Consider the following 16410-nt stretch of genomic DNA (forward strand, 5'->3'; position numbering starts at 1 on the left):
TTTTCTCTTTTTGCATATGTGGTACTGAGGAATCGAACCCAGGGCCTCAGGCATGCAAGGCAAGCGCTCTACCACTGAGCCACCTTCCCAGCCCTTTTTTTTTTTTTTGGTCAGTCGTGGGGCTTGAACTCTGGGTTTGGGTACTGTCCTTGCTCTCTTCAGCTCAAGGGAGTGCTCTACCACTTGAGCTACAGTGGTTTATTGGAGATTAGAGTCTCACGGACTTTCCTGTTCCGGCTGGCTTTAAACGGAGATCCTCAGACCTCAGCCTCCTGAGTAGCTAGGATTACAGGGGTGAACCACCTGAGCCCGGCTCCATGAGACTCTTATTCCCAATTAACCACCAAAAAGCCACAAGTAGTGTTGTGGCTCAAGTGGTAGAGCACCAACCTTGAGCCCAAAAATTCAAGGACAGTGCACAAGCCCCAAATTTAAACCCTGGGACCAGCACAGAGAGAAAGGCCGGGGGGGAGGGAGGGAGAGAGGGAGGGAGAGAGAGAGAAGTTCCTAGTTACCGGAAAAGGAACCTAGTGTGAAAGATGGACTGTGTGGGGAGTGGGTGGGGAAAGGCCATTTACTTCCTCTCTTCTAGTCAGCCAGGTCCCTTGAGGGTTCCAGATCGCTGTGGTGAATGTTCATGCCATGCAGCAGTATGAGACGGCTACTGCCACCAACAGTTCTGCTACTTCTAGGTAAGTCCAGGTCCCCTGGCTGAAGGAGAAACTCCAGATGCTCTGAATTTATCAGAGACAGCTTTGCAGGGCAAAGATGGATCACCCTTCCCATCTATTTAGTCCCAGTGTAGAGGAGAGAGATGGTGGTTCTGATTTGGGATTAAATGGGAGGTAAAAGAAAGGTGGGCAGTCAGTTAATTCACACCCCTGCCTCTGTTTCCTTATATGTAAATTGAAGACTATGAACTAGTTGGTCACAAAGGTTTTGTCTCTTCTAGTCTGACATGCCAGGATTCCTGTCTAAATCTTTTCATTTCTACTCTTTCTGGAAGTCTTGGATTAAGGTTGTTTCTGTGGCTTAGTTCAGGAAAAGTCAATCTAATCTGTGTGTGTGTGTGTGTGTGTGTGTGTGTGTGTGTGTGTGTGTGTGATACTGAGAGAGGAGAGAGAGAGAGAGAGTACAAGGAGGCTTGCACTCAGGACCTCCACATTTTGCTTAGCTTTTTGGGTAAAGGTTGGTGTCCTGTTACTTGAGCTATAGCTCCACCTCCAGCCTTTTGCTAGTTAATTGGAGACAAGAGTCACACAAACTTTTTGGCCAGTCTGGCTTCATATCCTCAATCCTCAGACCTCACCAGCCTGAGTAGCTTAGGATCACAGGTTTGATCCAGCAAAGGCCAGGGGGAAATTCAATCTTTACCCTTGTGACTTTTAACAGGGAACAAGAAGTAAGGGAACTGTGTTGAAAACAGGGATTCAGGTATTCAGTAGGGAAAGAGGCATAGATACTACATCTGGAAGGCAAGAAGAGGAAAGGTATCCACTCTAAATATCTTGATTCTGGGGTACATTGGGCTTCCAAGGCAGGGATGAAAAGAAGTTTTAGATCATTCTATATTCAATATCTAACCCACACTTTTTCTTTTTCTTTTTTTTTCAGTTTCAGCTGGAGTGCTAGTTGGTGAGTTTGCTTCATAGTCTTGGATTGATTGATTGTCAAGTGATGTTGGGAAATTACCTTTGCATGGGAAACAGCTTTGCATGCAACAGTTGGTGTGGAATAGACAGGAACAGTTCTCAATTCAACCTTAAGCTTCTCTGACCACTTTTTCTCAAGCTGTAGGACAAGCCCAAAATGGAGCCAAGTGCCTCCCAATTAAGATGAACTAAGGCTGAGTCACAGAATCAGGCTATGTCACCCACACCATGCAGCATTAGCACTGGGCTCAACTCCCTGAAAATACCAGTATAGTGCTGCTCATCCGTGTGTTCTGCCCACATTCTCTTGACTCCTCAGCAGGTCTCCCAAAGGCTGTGGTGCTCCTAGATCCTCCATGGGCTAGAGTGCTCCAAGAAGACAGTGTGACTCTGAAGTGCCAGGGCACCTATCCTCCTGGGGACAATGCTACCCAGTGGCTACATAATGGAAGCCTCATCTCAAGTCAGACCTTCAGCTACTTCATTGAATCTGCCAGAGTTAAGGACAGTGGAGAGTACAAGTGCCAAACAAGCCTCTCCACACTCAGTGACCCAGTACAACTAGAAGTCCACATTGGTGAGTAGGTGATGGGGCGCAGGGAAATCACCAATAAAAGGCCCTAAAATGCTAGGCCTAAAATGCTGATGTACTTGGCATGTACTATACTATGAGATACAGAACTGCTGCCCTGAATAAATCCAGCAATTGCCTCTCATGGAGAACACATACAACATGAATGTGTCCTCTAAGAGTCAGAGTATAACACTAATGCTCAATAATATGCCTTACAGCTTTTAGTGTTTTGTTTTGGCAGTACTAGGATTTGAACTGAGGACCTTGAGAAGGCCACCACTTGAGTCAAGTCTCCAAGGCCTAACTTTGTATTTTGATCAGGCATGTGTGCTCCATTAGACTAAAAGTCTTACTGTAGTGGGCGCTGGTTTCTTTTGCCTGTATTCCTAGCTACTTCAGAAGCTGAGATCTTAGGATAGCTGTTTAAAGCCAGCCTGGGCAGGAAAGTCCATGAGACTCTTATTTCCAGTTAAACTAGCAAAAGCCAGAAGTGGAATTGTGGCTCAAATGGTAGAGTCTCTTGACTTGAGCAAAAATAAGGTTTAGACCTAGGTCCTGAGTTCAAGGCCCAATATCAGTGCACACACACACACGCACACACACACACACACACACACACACACACACACACACAATCTTAGTGTGACCAGAAACCTGAATCATCTTAAAGAACCCAATCAGCTTTTTCCAAAAGTGAGCTCTGTAGGATGGCTTCTGGTGTCACTGGCTCTCCATTGCATCCCAGGATCTAGGTGGTAAATAGTGCCTTCCCAAGAGCTCTTCACTGATAACTTAGTCTTTTGGCCTGAGGTGTCTCTGTGTCTTTCAGGCTGGCTGTTACTCCAGACCACTCAGGAGGTGTTCCAGGAAGGAGAGACCATTTGGCTAAAATGTCACAGTTGGAGAAACAAACCTGTGCAAAAGGTCACATACTTACAGGATGGCAAAGGCATGAAATATTTTCACCAGAATTCTGACTTCTACATTCCAAAAGCCACACGCAATCACAGCGGCTCCTACTTCTGCAGGGGTCTTATCGGATCCAAAAACAAGTCTTCAGAGGCTGTGAACATCATGGTTCAAGGTGAGAGCTATCTAGCCCTAGGTGGTCATGGCCCATTTATATGGAAGGATAGTCTCAGCAGCTTTCTATAGGGTTCCCTCCTGGTGACTAGTAGAGACCCGGAAAATCTCTGGTTGCTGGGAGATTTACAGTTCTGTTCCAGTCTCCACCTAAAGAGTAGCCTAGAGTATCATTCACTCAGTAGAGTAGGAGAGCAGCAGCAAAAGCCACATTGCTCTCCCATAAATACAGCTGTCTTTACCCCCAAACACCTGCAATGCCATGTGCCCAGGCATGGTGGCCCACTTTTTCTTGCATTCATTTCCCAAATAAGCATCAATTCTCAGTCAAGATCCAAACTGGCAGGAGCCCCTCTGTTCCTCTCAGAAAAGGCTCCGAATCAAGTTCTGTCTCCTTGGTTGATTTAACTGTGACTATGGGTGAGTCACTCCATCTCTCTGGACCTCAGTTTCTTCTCTGTAACAAAGACAAGCTGCTACTAATCTGACATTTTCACAATGTGCTAGATTCTTTACATACACACCTGGTTTTACCATAGTAATGAACTTTCATGTCCATATAAGTTCATTACTATGGTAATGACTCCATTTTATGGACTAAGTAATATACAATAAATAGAGAAAACAATCATTGTCATAAGAGTACATCAAAGACTTCAAAACCTGAATATGTAACCATTAGTAAAATGAAGAAAGCTGGGTACTGAGGACTCATGCCTGTAATCCTAGCACTCGGGAGGCTGAGATCTATGGATCAGAGTTCAAAGCCAGCCTGGGTAAAAACTCTTATCTCCAATTAACCAGCACAAATCTTGGGGTAAATTTGTGTCTTAAGTGGTAGAATACCAGCCTTGAGTAAAAAAGTTAAAGGATAGCACCCATGCCCCAGTACCAATACAATGTCCCCAGACTGTGATTTCACAAGCCTTCTGCCTATAACTGGGCCCAAATTTAAATTGTAAGCTATTTAATATTGTAAATTGTTGAAATTTAAAGGCAGCAATACACCTTTTACTTTTTTATTTTATTTTATTTTCCAGCCCTTGGGCTTGAACTCAGGGCCTGGGCACTGACCCTGAGCCTTTTTGTGCTCAAGGCTAGCATTGTACCACTTGAGCCACAGTACACTTCCAGCTTTTTCTGAGTAGTTTGTTGGAGATAAGAGTCTCATGGACTTTCCTGCCCCTGGCTGGCTTCGAACTACAATCCTCAGATCTCAGTCTCTTGATTAGCTAGGATTACGGTTATGAGCTATACCCAAATACCTTTTAATTTTTTAACAGAGCTATACTATAATTTGGATAAAAGCTAATTTTATTATACTTTGCTTTCTCTTTGGAAGTACTGAAGTTTTTTTGAAAAGTTGGTGAATCCAGAGATACAGAAACTATGGATATAGCGAATCTAGTGTATGCTTAAATGTTTAGGGAAACAGAAAATGATAAGTAAATGAGATAAAATATAAATAATCAGTTTGAAATTATATTAAAGTAAAAGTGATGGTACTAAAATTTGCAATTTGTGTGAACTTATTAAAGAGAAAACTATCTCATGCTGGCTCATGCCTGTAATCCTAGCTACTCAGGGGGTTGAGAGCTGAGGATCAAGGTTTAAAGTCATCCATGGCAGGAAAGTCCATCAGACTCATCTCCAATTAACCACCAGAAAAATGCAAGTGGATATATGGCTCAAAGTGGTAGAGCACTAGCCTTGAGCAAAAGAGCTCAGGGACAGTACCCAGCCCCTGAGTTCAAGCCCCATGCCCATGAAGGACAAAAAGGAAAATTAAAGAGAAGAGCATCTCCTAACTTTGATGTATGGGGCAGGGTGTGAGGGGGAAGGGCTTGAAATCGAGGCTTGGATGCTGTCCTTGAACTATTTTGCTCAAGGCTAGCATTCTACTACTTGAGCCACAACTTACTTGGAGATAAGAGTCTCCTAGGCTGCTTTGCTGCCTGGACTGGCTTTGAACCACATATCACAGCCTCCTGAGTAGCTAGGATTACAGATATGAGACACCAGTGCCCGGCCATTCCTTGGCTTTTTGACTCAAGGCTGAGGCTCTACCACTTGAGCCACAGCTCCACTCCTGGCTTTTTGGTGGTTAATTGAAGACAAGTCTCAGATTTGATTGCTTGGGCTGGCTTTGAACTATAATCCTCAGATCTCAGCCTCTTTAAAAGCTAGGATTACAGGCTTAAGCTGCTAGTACCCTGCTGTCTGACAATTTTTAATTGTCATACCCCTAACAACAATCTAACTTACTGAATACTCCCTGCTGCATCTCCACCAACAAGCAGAGGCTGAGGCTAAAAATCTGATGAGCTGGGCTCAGCTCGAGCAGCTGAGATTGAGAGGAAATGAGACACAGCAAATATTCCTCCAGGCTCCCCAACCAGGGGAATACCCTAGAACCTGGTTCCTAACAGGTGTCAGGAAGCCTGTCCACCAGTGACCTCACTGTTCATTCCAAATTCTGCCTTCTTCTACCAGGTCCAGGATCTCCAACCATCTCACCAGTCCTGCCGTGGCCCCAAATCACTTTCTGCCTGGTAATGGGAGTCTTGTTTGCTGTAGACACAGGACTATATTTCTCTGTGCAGAGAAACCTTCAAAGCTCAATGGAAGACAGGAGGAAACACAAATTTCAGTGTCGCCTAGATGCTCAGGACAAATGACCCCTTGTCTCACAGGGCAATGAGAGCAGTGGCCACAGAATCTGTGAACCTCTCTCTGGTTATCTACATCAGACATCTGGAGCAGCAGGGGAAATACAACTCAGAGCCTAGGCTCAGGGGCCCTCCTCCAACTCTCTTGGTCTCCAATAAGAAGGACAAGCCTACAACCTTCAAGGGCCCACAAAGAATCCCTGGTGTGTAACACCTCTCTAAAAGTTGAAATCTCATCCAGTTCCTCACAGCAAAGCGACAACCCAGGCTCTGGAAGTCGACCCTTTAAAAGTAGAATAACTAGCCAGGCACTGGTGGCTCACGCCTGTAATCCTACCTACTCAGGAGGCTGAGATCTGAGGATAAAGGTTCAAAGACAGCTCAGGCAAGGAAAGTCTGTGAGACTCTTATCTCCAATAAACCACTAGAAAACTGGAAGTGGCACGGTGGCTCAAGTGGTAGAGTGCTTGCCTTGAGCTGAAGAGCAGTGCCCAGGCCCAGAGTTCAATCCCCACAAGTGACAAAAAAAAAAAATAAAGTAGAATAACTGTCCATAAATAAATGGATAAGAAAATGAATGGATTAAAGATTGAGGCAGACTCTGCCTCTTTGTGCCTGAGGGCTGACTCCCTCAGGGGACCCAAATTCCAGACTGAGAGAACTGCTGGGGATCTAGACAATTCAGCAGAACTGATGAAGGTGATGGCTGAGGATGGAGTGAGGAAGCATGACAGATCAAGGGAGGTACTTCCATCTGGGCCCAGAGATAAAACTTCCTTCTTATTGCAGGCACTGTGGCCCAATTGCCAGAAATCACATCATAACATTGACAAGAGTTGTTTTTCCCCTAAGGGAGTTTCTAGCAAAAGTAGGATGGTTTATGAATACATAATGATAATTCTTTTAATGCTATGAGTAGAAAATAAACGTAAGAAGGACTGAAAGAGTTTAAAAGAAAGCACAAAATAAACTGCATTGTGCTGCATACACAGAGATAACTCAGCATCTGAATTGAGAAAGTATGTCATGAAAAAGTCACCCACAAGTTCACAGGAAGGAAGGGGCCTTGGGAGGAAGACAGCTTTGTTCATCAAAGTAGTCAAAATTAGAGAGCACAGGAGCAGGAGCTATAAAAATCAGCTTTTCTGCCCCAGTATCAAACTCAGAACCCTGTTCATCTCATTCATTAACCCAAAGTTGGCTGGGGGGAGGGGGAATGTTCTGAACTGTACTGAATTGAATTAGGAAACTCTGAAATCCCTTCAGCATGTCAGTAGCAATGGAATATTGTGGTTGGAACACGTAATTGTTGCTTTCTGAAAGAAAGCTTTCATTCTTTTCTGCTTTCGATATTTTTAACAGCATTTCTTGCTTTCAGTAAAGCATTTTATAAGATCTTGGATGCTACCCTCAGAAGATGGAAAAGACATGACAATAAAACATGAATGACAAAGCCTTTTTTTCCCTTCCTTTTGTCAAAACTCTGAGATTGGTTTGTATTCATGAAAAGCTCCTCTTCACAGTAACCTCTTACCGAAACCCAGGTGAACTATGGAGCTTGCTTTCCAAGTCACTAGCAAGTGAGTCAGTGAAGGGGATGGGGATGGTGGGTGGCATGGGATAGATTTGGTACACTAGGGCTGGTAGGAGAATCCACAGCTAGGCAGAGGCAGAGGCCTGACTATAGTCAGCCTGTATGAATTAAAAGCTAATAGAATCAAGGCCATCCAAATGAAGTGTATGGCTACTAGATGAGATTTGGAGATGAGAAAAGAACATATGGAAACCTTGGCCATTTGGCTCCCCATTCATTTAGTGTATCCAACTTAAATGTAGGTGCTGTGAAGATCCCATGAACAACTCAAAAAGTCATTCATTGCAGAAACTTTCATCTTAGGAGAATGAAGAAAGAGGAGCAGAAAAGAGGCTATTTGGGATGTGGTCACGAAAGATGAGTTAGGAGTTTGCTGAAAAAAGAGAAAAGACAAAGGTCAGGGGCAAAGAGTCAAAAGCTCAATTTGGTTCTGTCTAAAACAGCCGGTGAGGGGGAAGGGAGTTCTGGGGCCAGCGTGTGACAGGCACTGCTGCCCAATTTAAGGAGATTGCATCAGATATTGAGAGCCTGTAGGAAAATTTAAGTCAATCAGGTTTGTTGTTCAAAAGGACCTCAGTAGAGGCCCCGAAAGAAAGAGCTACAGGAAAGCCTCTAGGCGGGGCTGGTAGGTATTGTGGTTGCAGTAACCCCAGAGGAAACAGGGAGGCAGGGAATCAGCGGCTGAGAGGTTTCCAGGTATCTTGTCTAAAGATAAGTAGGTGGCAGACTCCAAGATCTGGAAGTTAGTGACTCAGGACCACAGGTTCAAAGTGGTCCCCATGGTCTGGGAAGGTGGTTCAGTGGTAGACTGCTTGACTTACATGAAGCCCTCGGTTCAATTCCTGGTCACCACATAAGCAGAAAAAGCCAGAAGTGGCACTGTGGCTCAAGTGGTAGAGAGCTAGCCATGAGCTCAAGAGCTGAGGGACAGCACCCAGGCCCAGAGTTCAGGCCCCACGACCAAACAAAAAAACAAAGTGGTCCCCATCTGTACAAGACAGGAAATACAGACCAGACAGGCATGTTGTGTTGCTGGTTGAAAAAGTAGGACTTCAGCTTTGCGATATGGGAACTGTAACTTCCTTTGGTTTTTACATTCTTGTAAGGTGTCAACTTCATGACGCAATTACCGGGGTTAAGCAGCTAAACCAGACGCAACCCTCAGACCAACTGCTTCTCAGACTAACTGCTTCACATCTGCGAGCAAAACATCTAACCTGGGTGGGCTGGGCCACCAACAAGGGTTCTTCTAGCGGTCTTGTTAGCCAAGCTCGGCACTACCATCATCAACTGTCTGAAGTTCACAAAACATACAAGCTCCCGTCCCTGGGTGGGCTCGAACCACCAACCTTTCGGTTAACAGCCGAACGCGCTAACCGATTGCGCCACAGAGACAGGCGGCAGCTGTGCTCGCTAACAAGTCAGTTCACTCAAGAATGAATTCATAATATTTGCCGTCTCTAAAATCTATGGCGGAAACTAAAGCGGAAACCAGCGAAATTCTCAACTTTCCCGTCAGCAAGACACGGAGCCCGCAAGCATCTCCCCAACCCTGCGCGAGCTAAGACTTGGAAACTGCGAAAAGGAAACAGAAATCCACGGGAGAGGGCCCTTGGAAAACAAAATGGATGTTTCTGGGGGGTTCGGCGTTTGGTTAGTTTCTCTCAAACACAGGTCCATAAATTACTTTGTTGGTCAAACGTGAATACCGACTTACAGTGGTGTATCGCGTGGCCAATCATGTCTCGCGAAACGGGATATCTAAGTAAGGGCTCTACATATAACAAAATGAGCCTGCAATTGGAGCTGTGCTGAAGGTCTGCTAGCATTTTAGGTACCCAGACAGAACATGGAGGTTTTTTAATTTTTTAATAGAATTTTTCTGCTATTATTAAGGTGTTGTACAGAGAGGTTACCATTTCAAAAGTCAAGTAGCGAATTCATTTCTTTTTTGGACAAGTCACCCCTTCCTTTGCTTTCCCCCCACTTTCCTCCTCCCATCCCTGCCCACGAGTTACATAGGTCATTTTCCAGGTAGTGAATACTGAATAGTATAATTGCATTTGTTCAGCCTTCCAGAACTTGGGGTTTTTTAATTGCCTGTAAATTAAAGATGTTCACACATATCTGGACCCAAATACTGAAAGACAGAGATGTTACCCACACTATCATTTTCAGACTAGGGGGTCCTCATCAGTGCTGGGCCTAATGAGTCATTTTGTATATTGCCTGAGTCCCCAGCACCTTCTGGACCCTCCATACAGAATCTCCTCCTTCTTTTCTTTAATTTTTTTAATTTTTAATTTTTTATTGTGAAAATACTGTACAGAGGGGTTACAATTACATGGGCAAGATAATGAGTACATTTCTTATCAAGCATTGTAGCCTCCTCCTTTGTTTCCCCTTCCCATCCCTTCCCATCCTCCCCAACCCCCTCCTTGCCGCCCCCACCAAAGTTGTAAAGTTGGTCTTGGACATAAGGACTTGTACATCTCATTGTTGCAATGGGTCCACCTGTATCCCTATTTAAACGATTTGTTTTTCGCCTTCCCCTCCACAAATTATACTGACATCAAATACAGTGAAAACAAGGGTTATACTGTGGGGGAGGGACATACAAAGCAACAAAGAAATAATCTTATAAATGTGTTAGAAACAATCGCATGAAAGAAAAAAAAACATTTGAGTACATATCTTAGGATTCATTTCCCTAACATCACCTTATCTGACCTTTTCTGCTTGACTCAAACATATACTAGATATTGCAAATAAGGGAAACCATGGGACCTATGTTTCTTTGGGCCTGGCTTACTTCACTCAATATAATTTTTTCCAAGTCTTTCCATTTCCTAACAAATGGGGCAATGTCATTCTTTCTGATGGAGGCATAGAATTCCATTGTGTATATATACCACATTTTCTTGATCCATTCATCTACTGAGGGGCATCTGGGTTGGTTCCATCTCTTAGTAAATAGTGCTGCAATAAACATAGTTGTGCTGGTAGCTTTAGTGTGGTTTTGTTTGTAAACATTTGGGTAAATGCCCAAAAGTGGAATTGCTGGGCCATAGGGGAGCTCTATGTGGAGTCTTTTGAGGAACCTCCATGCTACTTTCCAAAGTGGTTGAACAAATTTACACACCCACCAACAATGCAATAAGGTTCCCTTCTGTCCACATCCCCTCCAGCATCTGTTGTTTTTAGAGTTCTTGATTTTAGCCATTCTAACTGGAGTGAGATGGTATCTCAATGTTGTTTTAATTTGCATTTCTTTTATGGCTAGGGAGGTTGAGCATTTCTTCATGTGTCTATTGGCCATCCTTCTTTCCTCTTCAGAGAAGTTTCTCTTTAAGTCTTTAGCCCACTTATTTATTGGGCAGTTGTTTCTTTGAGGATTTGTTGTTGGGGACTTAATATTTTGAGTTCCAAGTATATTTTAGATATGAGACCCTTGTCCTCCTTTTCTGTACTCCTGTGAGCAGTAGGAGGTTCTGGTTACCGAAGACAGTAAGCCAGCCTCAGGCACATTCAGTGGAGCATCCGGTAGAAACTTCCTTGCTGGATTAATCAACCGTTCCCATTAAGAAACAACCAGAAGAGCTCCCCTATGACCCAGCAATCCCACTTTTAGGCATTTACCCCAACGATCACAAACAAGGGTATACCAAACCTACCAGCACAACTATGTTTATAGCAACATTATTCACCATAGGTAAGATATGGAACCAACTCAGATGCCCCTCAGTAGATGAATGGATCAGGAAAAAGTTTTATATATATATATATACATATATATATATATATATATATATATCAGAAAGAATGACATTGCCCCATTTGTTAGGAAATGGAAAGACTTGGAAAAAATTATATTAAGTGAAGTAAGCCAGGCCCAAAGAAACGTAGGTCCCATGATTTCCCTTTTTTGTAATAACTAGTATATGTCTAGGACAAGCAGAAAAGGTCAAAAGCTGTGTACATACGACCAGAGAAGATGAAGTTAAGTGAAATGAATCCCAAGATAGGGACACAAGAGATTTTATTTTTCTTGTTGTTCTTTTTAATGTACTTATAATGTACTATGTGATTTTTTTTTGTTTCTTTTGTGTGCTCTTCCCCCATGGTATAATCCCTGTTGTCACTGTATTACATTCCAGTGTCCTGCATCTTGTATATACATTTTTCTAATTTAGGAAGGGGAAGGGAAATAACAAAATGCTGAAATAAGGTTACAGGAAACCCATTGTAACAATGAGATGTACAAGACAGTTTGTTGAAAATGAACTTTACAACTTTGGGGGTGATAGGGAGGATAGGGATGATAGGGAAAAAAACGAAGGAGGGAGTACCAATGCTAGATAGGAAATGGACTCATTACCTTGCTTATGTGACTGTAACCCCTCTGTACAATATCCTTACAATAATATAAATAAATAAAACAACCAAACCAGGCAGGGGGAGGGGGAGGAGGAGAGTTGGGGGAGAGCGAGGGGAGGAGGTAACATTGTCCAGAAAGAAATGTACTCTTTACCTGACTTATGTAACTGTAATCCTCTGCACATTACCTTTATAATAATATTAATAAATTAAAATATGCAACCAGAGTTAAAGTAATGCACACAATTGTTCTCTTGTATACTTCATTAGTTTTTTTTTTAAGTTTCAAAGAAATAATGACAAAAAGAGAAGAATCTCCCCGTCGGGGAATCGAACCCCGGTCTCCCGCGTGACAGGCGGGGATACTCACCACTATACTAACGAGGACAACCCCAGAAAAGGCTGTCTCAAAGTAGGTACCTAGGTAACTTTTCTCTAGGAAAGTTATTTCTAAATTGGAGAAATAATAGCTGCAAATTGCTGGAATAATTGTATTGTACACTACTATCGAAATATAATGTGGTCACAAATAAGTTTTAATTTTCTAGAGGCCAGTTTAACAATAAATTTTTATTTTTTTAATTTTAATAATACATTTTATGCATCTAATATATTAAAATATTTCAATATGTAATCAGTATCAAGGTATGGTTAATTAGCCCCCATGTTTTTTCTTATGTCTTCACAATATGATATGTATTTTATTTTTACAACATAATTCATAGGACACTGAATTGACACCTAAAATTCACAAATTTGCAGTTGAACAAGGCTCATAGCCACGTTTTTCCAGACATACTGAAATGTTCTACAATAACTGAATTGAGTATCCAATCTAATACTTTTCACTTATTTGATCATTTCACTTAATGTTCTTATTTCAATTCACTCATAAATTAAATTAGAAAGTGCAGTGTTAGAGGCGCCAGTCATGGTTGTCCTATGAACCTCGCAGATAAAGACACAAAGCCTTTTTCCGAGACAGATGTTCAAACTAGATATCTCAGAATCCAGAAGTTCCTAAAGGTTCCTCAACAGTTAGAAGTTTAATAAGGAAGAGGGGGAGAGTGGGAAAGAATCTAATCCCATGAAAACATGCCTGGGAAACGAATGGTGTTCAGAGGCAAAACCGAAAGTGGGAAAGAATGTCACAAGGGTGCAGGTGCAGTTTCTAGTTTAGTTCAGGAATAAAAAGAGGTGCACAGCAATTATATCGCCCATCCAAACGTTAAGAAAAGTGGTGCGTTGGCCGGGAATCGAACCCGGGTCAACTGCTTGGAAGGCAGCTATGCTCACCACTATACCACCAACGCCCAATGGACTGTTCTTTTCGGATTCGTTATTTAAGGGAAGAAAGTCATTTCTTTGCCGTTGGTTCCTTCAAGTGTGTCTCACATTTATGACCACTAACTGGAAACTCAAAGCCCACCTGCACTTTAAATCACAAGTCAAATACCACGCGGGGCTTAGTGAAAAGATCGGAGCTTTCCTCCCCCTCCTCTAACCCCTCCAGCCCAACTTTCACAGCATTCAGCTCCGCCAAACCCTGAACTGATCAACCGAGTGATGGATTCTGGTGACTGGGCTTAGTGTTAAGGGTACAGGGAAAATGGCTGGCACTAGTTCGCTGAGATCTGCCTCCACCTCGCAGCTGGAAGTGTCAATGTGAGAACTTAAAAGGGTACTGATAGGACTCACTTCTGTCATGACAATATGGCTGAGTGGTGTAAAGCACTGTGCTTACTTCACGGCCTCACCAGTTGGTGTGGGTTTGAATCACACTTCTGACAAGTTGGTTTGCTTTTTCCTCACTTTTGGTCCTTTATTTATTTTCTCTGGATTGTATCATCCTCTGGACTACATCACCTAATAAACACGGTTCAAATTCTTAGAAAAAGAACTGCTAACACACACTTTAAATTTTTATTCTTAAGGATAATGTAAAGAGGAATTACAATTAACATGAGTCAGGTAATGAGTACATTTCCTTTTGTACAATGTCTTCCCTTCCCTCACTCTCTCCCAGTCCCTCCCTCTCATCTCCACCCACGACTTACATAGTTCACTTTCAGCAGTGTCCAGTGAGCTCCACTGCTGCACATTTTCACCCTTTTCCCTAGAGTTCTCTATCCTTCCCCTCCCTAAGCTACAAGCAAATACATCATACAAAAAAAAAGGGGGGGGAGGATGGGATGGGAAGGGGAAACAAAGGAGGCTACAATGCTTGATAAGAAATGTACTCATTATCTTGCCAATGTAATTGTAACCCCTCTGTACAGTATTTTCACAATAAAAAAGAAAGAAAAGAAAGCAGAATCATCAAAAAAGATGAGATCTCTTGTTTCCCTATCTTGGAGTTCATTTTGAGATACATACAGGCATGCACGCATAGACAGACAGACAGACAGATAGATAGATAGATAGATAGATAGATAGATAGATAGATAGATAGATAGATAGATAGATAGATAGATAGATGGATAGATAGATAGATAGATAGAGAAATATATCCTCTTTGGTCTCACTGTGTGTGACTCACATTTCAAATGGTCCCAGACACTCACCTTTTTTTGTTTATATTACTTTGTTTATATTTCATTGTTACATTTCAACAAATTTACAGTGTATTCCTATCAATTTCACCGTCATCACTTTCCCTCCCCCTCCCCCAATTTTTAAAATCTGATGGATCTATCTATATGAAGATTATTTGTGCTTCATTATAACCATTATAAATACATGGAGGAAGTTTCTAATTTCAGGCCCCACCTCAAATCTACTGTATCTGCCTTTTGGAGATTCCCAGGTGACTCAAATGCATATGAAAGTTTCTGAAGACCTGCTCTATCTAATCTACATGCCTTTGCACAGGTTGATCTTTAATCTGGAGTATCATTCCCTGCTTCTCACAAGGCTACCCTTTCTCAGTATCCATTCACAATGTTTTAAAGGATGTACTTAGAACAGAAGATAAGAAGTTACATACTGTTTCTAAGGAAAATGGTAGTGCATTTATAAGAGAAATAAGTAAGAAAAAATAGTTCTCAAATGAAACTGAATCTTAACCAAGTATTTAAGGTTAACATCACCAGTAATTTGTCATGTTGATATCATATACCCCTGGTATGTAGAGAATTTAGGAGACACAATAACCAAAAGCAAAATTTTGGATTGACTTCTAGAACAGGAGGCCATCAGTGGAAAAGTCTGAAATCAGAATAAATCTACAGTTTAGTTAAGTAGTATTTTACCAGTGTCAAGTTCTTTGGTTTGATCAGCATGTTGTGGTTATATAAGATCTTAATATTATGACAAATACACAGTAATTGTAAATACATTTGGTATCTAAAATTGTAACACTTTTTAAAACTTGGAAACAATCACTTGTGAAGAGTAGGAGATCCTAAGGTCTCAGCCTCCTGAGGAGCTAGGATTACAGGTGTGAACTACCCCAGAGCTGCCATTCCCAGTCATTTTAACTTTAGGTTGATGGATTAAGCTCTCCATTCTCCGCTTTTTTACCTCTACTTCTCTCCTCCCTTTCCCTGCACTATAAGGACATGTCTTCTTCTCTTAGTCCTCCTACCTCAGTAGTGTGTTTCTGCCTCAATCTCTTCCCTTTATCCTTTTTCATACATACACAGCCTTGTGAATTTTTTTTACATCTCTCCTTCAGAACCTACTCCAACATTTTCAACTTCTGAAAGCCAAGTCCCATCATTTATCTTAATGGTTGAAATGAAAATCAAAGAGTTTTCTTCTTTTAAAGTTTATTTAGATCTATATTCACTTAACAGAACCCATACATAAAAAAATATAGGTGAAAACCAATGTGAAAGTGCTAGCATATGTTAATAATAAATTAATGAGTACTGCTTTTTTTTAATAGGAGAGGTTATTACTTACTTTAATCCATGACATAGACTTTAGTTATATAACATACTGAGAAGCAAGTTCCTAGCTTTGGGAGCAAGATTATTCACCTAATCCCTAAAGTTATAGGGTAGGATTAGAGAAAACAGAAGTCTCAAAAAATGAGACTTTTATAGATGAGGGCCTGCTGAAAGGAAACACGGAGAAGGTTCCAAGTCTTCCCGGCTCATTCTAAAGGCTCCCAGTTAGGGTCGAAGCTGGTCAAGGCAGTAACCCATTGAATTAGTTCTCCCTGGTGTAGAATGGAGGCTAGCTGTTAGAGTACTTTAGACTTTGCCAGAAAACCACGCAGACATCCAGGTACAGAGAACAAAGAAAGGTTTATTGCCGGGGAAGGGGCCGGGAAAGACCCCTTCTCACAAGGGAGAAGTGAGAAGAAGCTCTGGTTATTGTCTGAGGTGACCTATATTACCTAGGAGGTTTAGGAGGGGCTAAATGGGGCTAGGAGGTAGAGATCCTGGTGTGGACGTGAGGGCCAGGGGCTTCATCATGGCAGACTAGGACTTATGGCTGCTGTCCAGACCTGAA

General features: G+C 42.2%; 1 protein-coding gene and 3 non-coding genes across 5 annotated transcripts; 1 reads left to right on the forward strand and 3 right to left on the reverse strand.

The window, feature by feature from the left end:
- Positions 1-604: 604 nt before the first annotated feature.
- Fcgr3a (Fc fragment of IgG, low affinity IIIa, receptor (CD16a)) lies at positions 605-6336 on the forward strand. 2 transcript variants are annotated; one of them, XM_013030533.1, is made up of 5 exons: positions 605-692; positions 1615-1635; positions 1972-2229; positions 3056-3310; positions 5803-6336. In XM_013030533.1, exons 1-5 carry the CDS (start codon positions 632-634, stop codon positions 5985-5987), a joined length of 780 nt encoding a protein of 259 aa, XP_012885987.1. In that variant the 5' UTR covers positions 605-631; the 3' UTR covers positions 5988-6336. The 2 variants fall into 2 exon arrangements, with proteins under 2 accessions (XP_012885987.1, XP_012885988.1); XM_013030534.1 differs by having other exon boundaries at positions 1975-2229.
- Positions 6337-8893: 2557 nt separating this feature from the next.
- Positions 8894-8967, reverse strand: Trnan-guu. Its single transcript has one exon. It is a non-coding gene; the product is annotated as a tRNA-Asn (tRNA).
- A 3297-nt stretch (positions 8968-12264) lies between these two features.
- Positions 12265-12336, reverse strand: Trnad-guc. Its single transcript has one exon. It is a non-coding gene; the product is annotated as a tRNA-Asp (tRNA).
- Positions 12337-13190: 854 nt separating this feature from the next.
- On the reverse strand, positions 13191-13262 carry Trnag-ucc. Its single transcript has one exon. It is a non-coding gene; the product is annotated as a tRNA-Gly (tRNA).
- Positions 13263-16410: the final 3148 nt, after the last annotated feature.

The sequence above is a fragment of the Dipodomys ordii genome, unplaced genomic scaffold (genome assembly GCF_000151885.1).
Source record: "Dipodomys ordii isolate 6190 unplaced genomic scaffold, Dord_2.0 Scaffold131, whole genome shotgun sequence".
NCBI classification, from domain to species: domain Eukaryota; kingdom Metazoa; phylum Chordata; class Mammalia; order Rodentia; family Heteromyidae; genus Dipodomys; species Dipodomys ordii.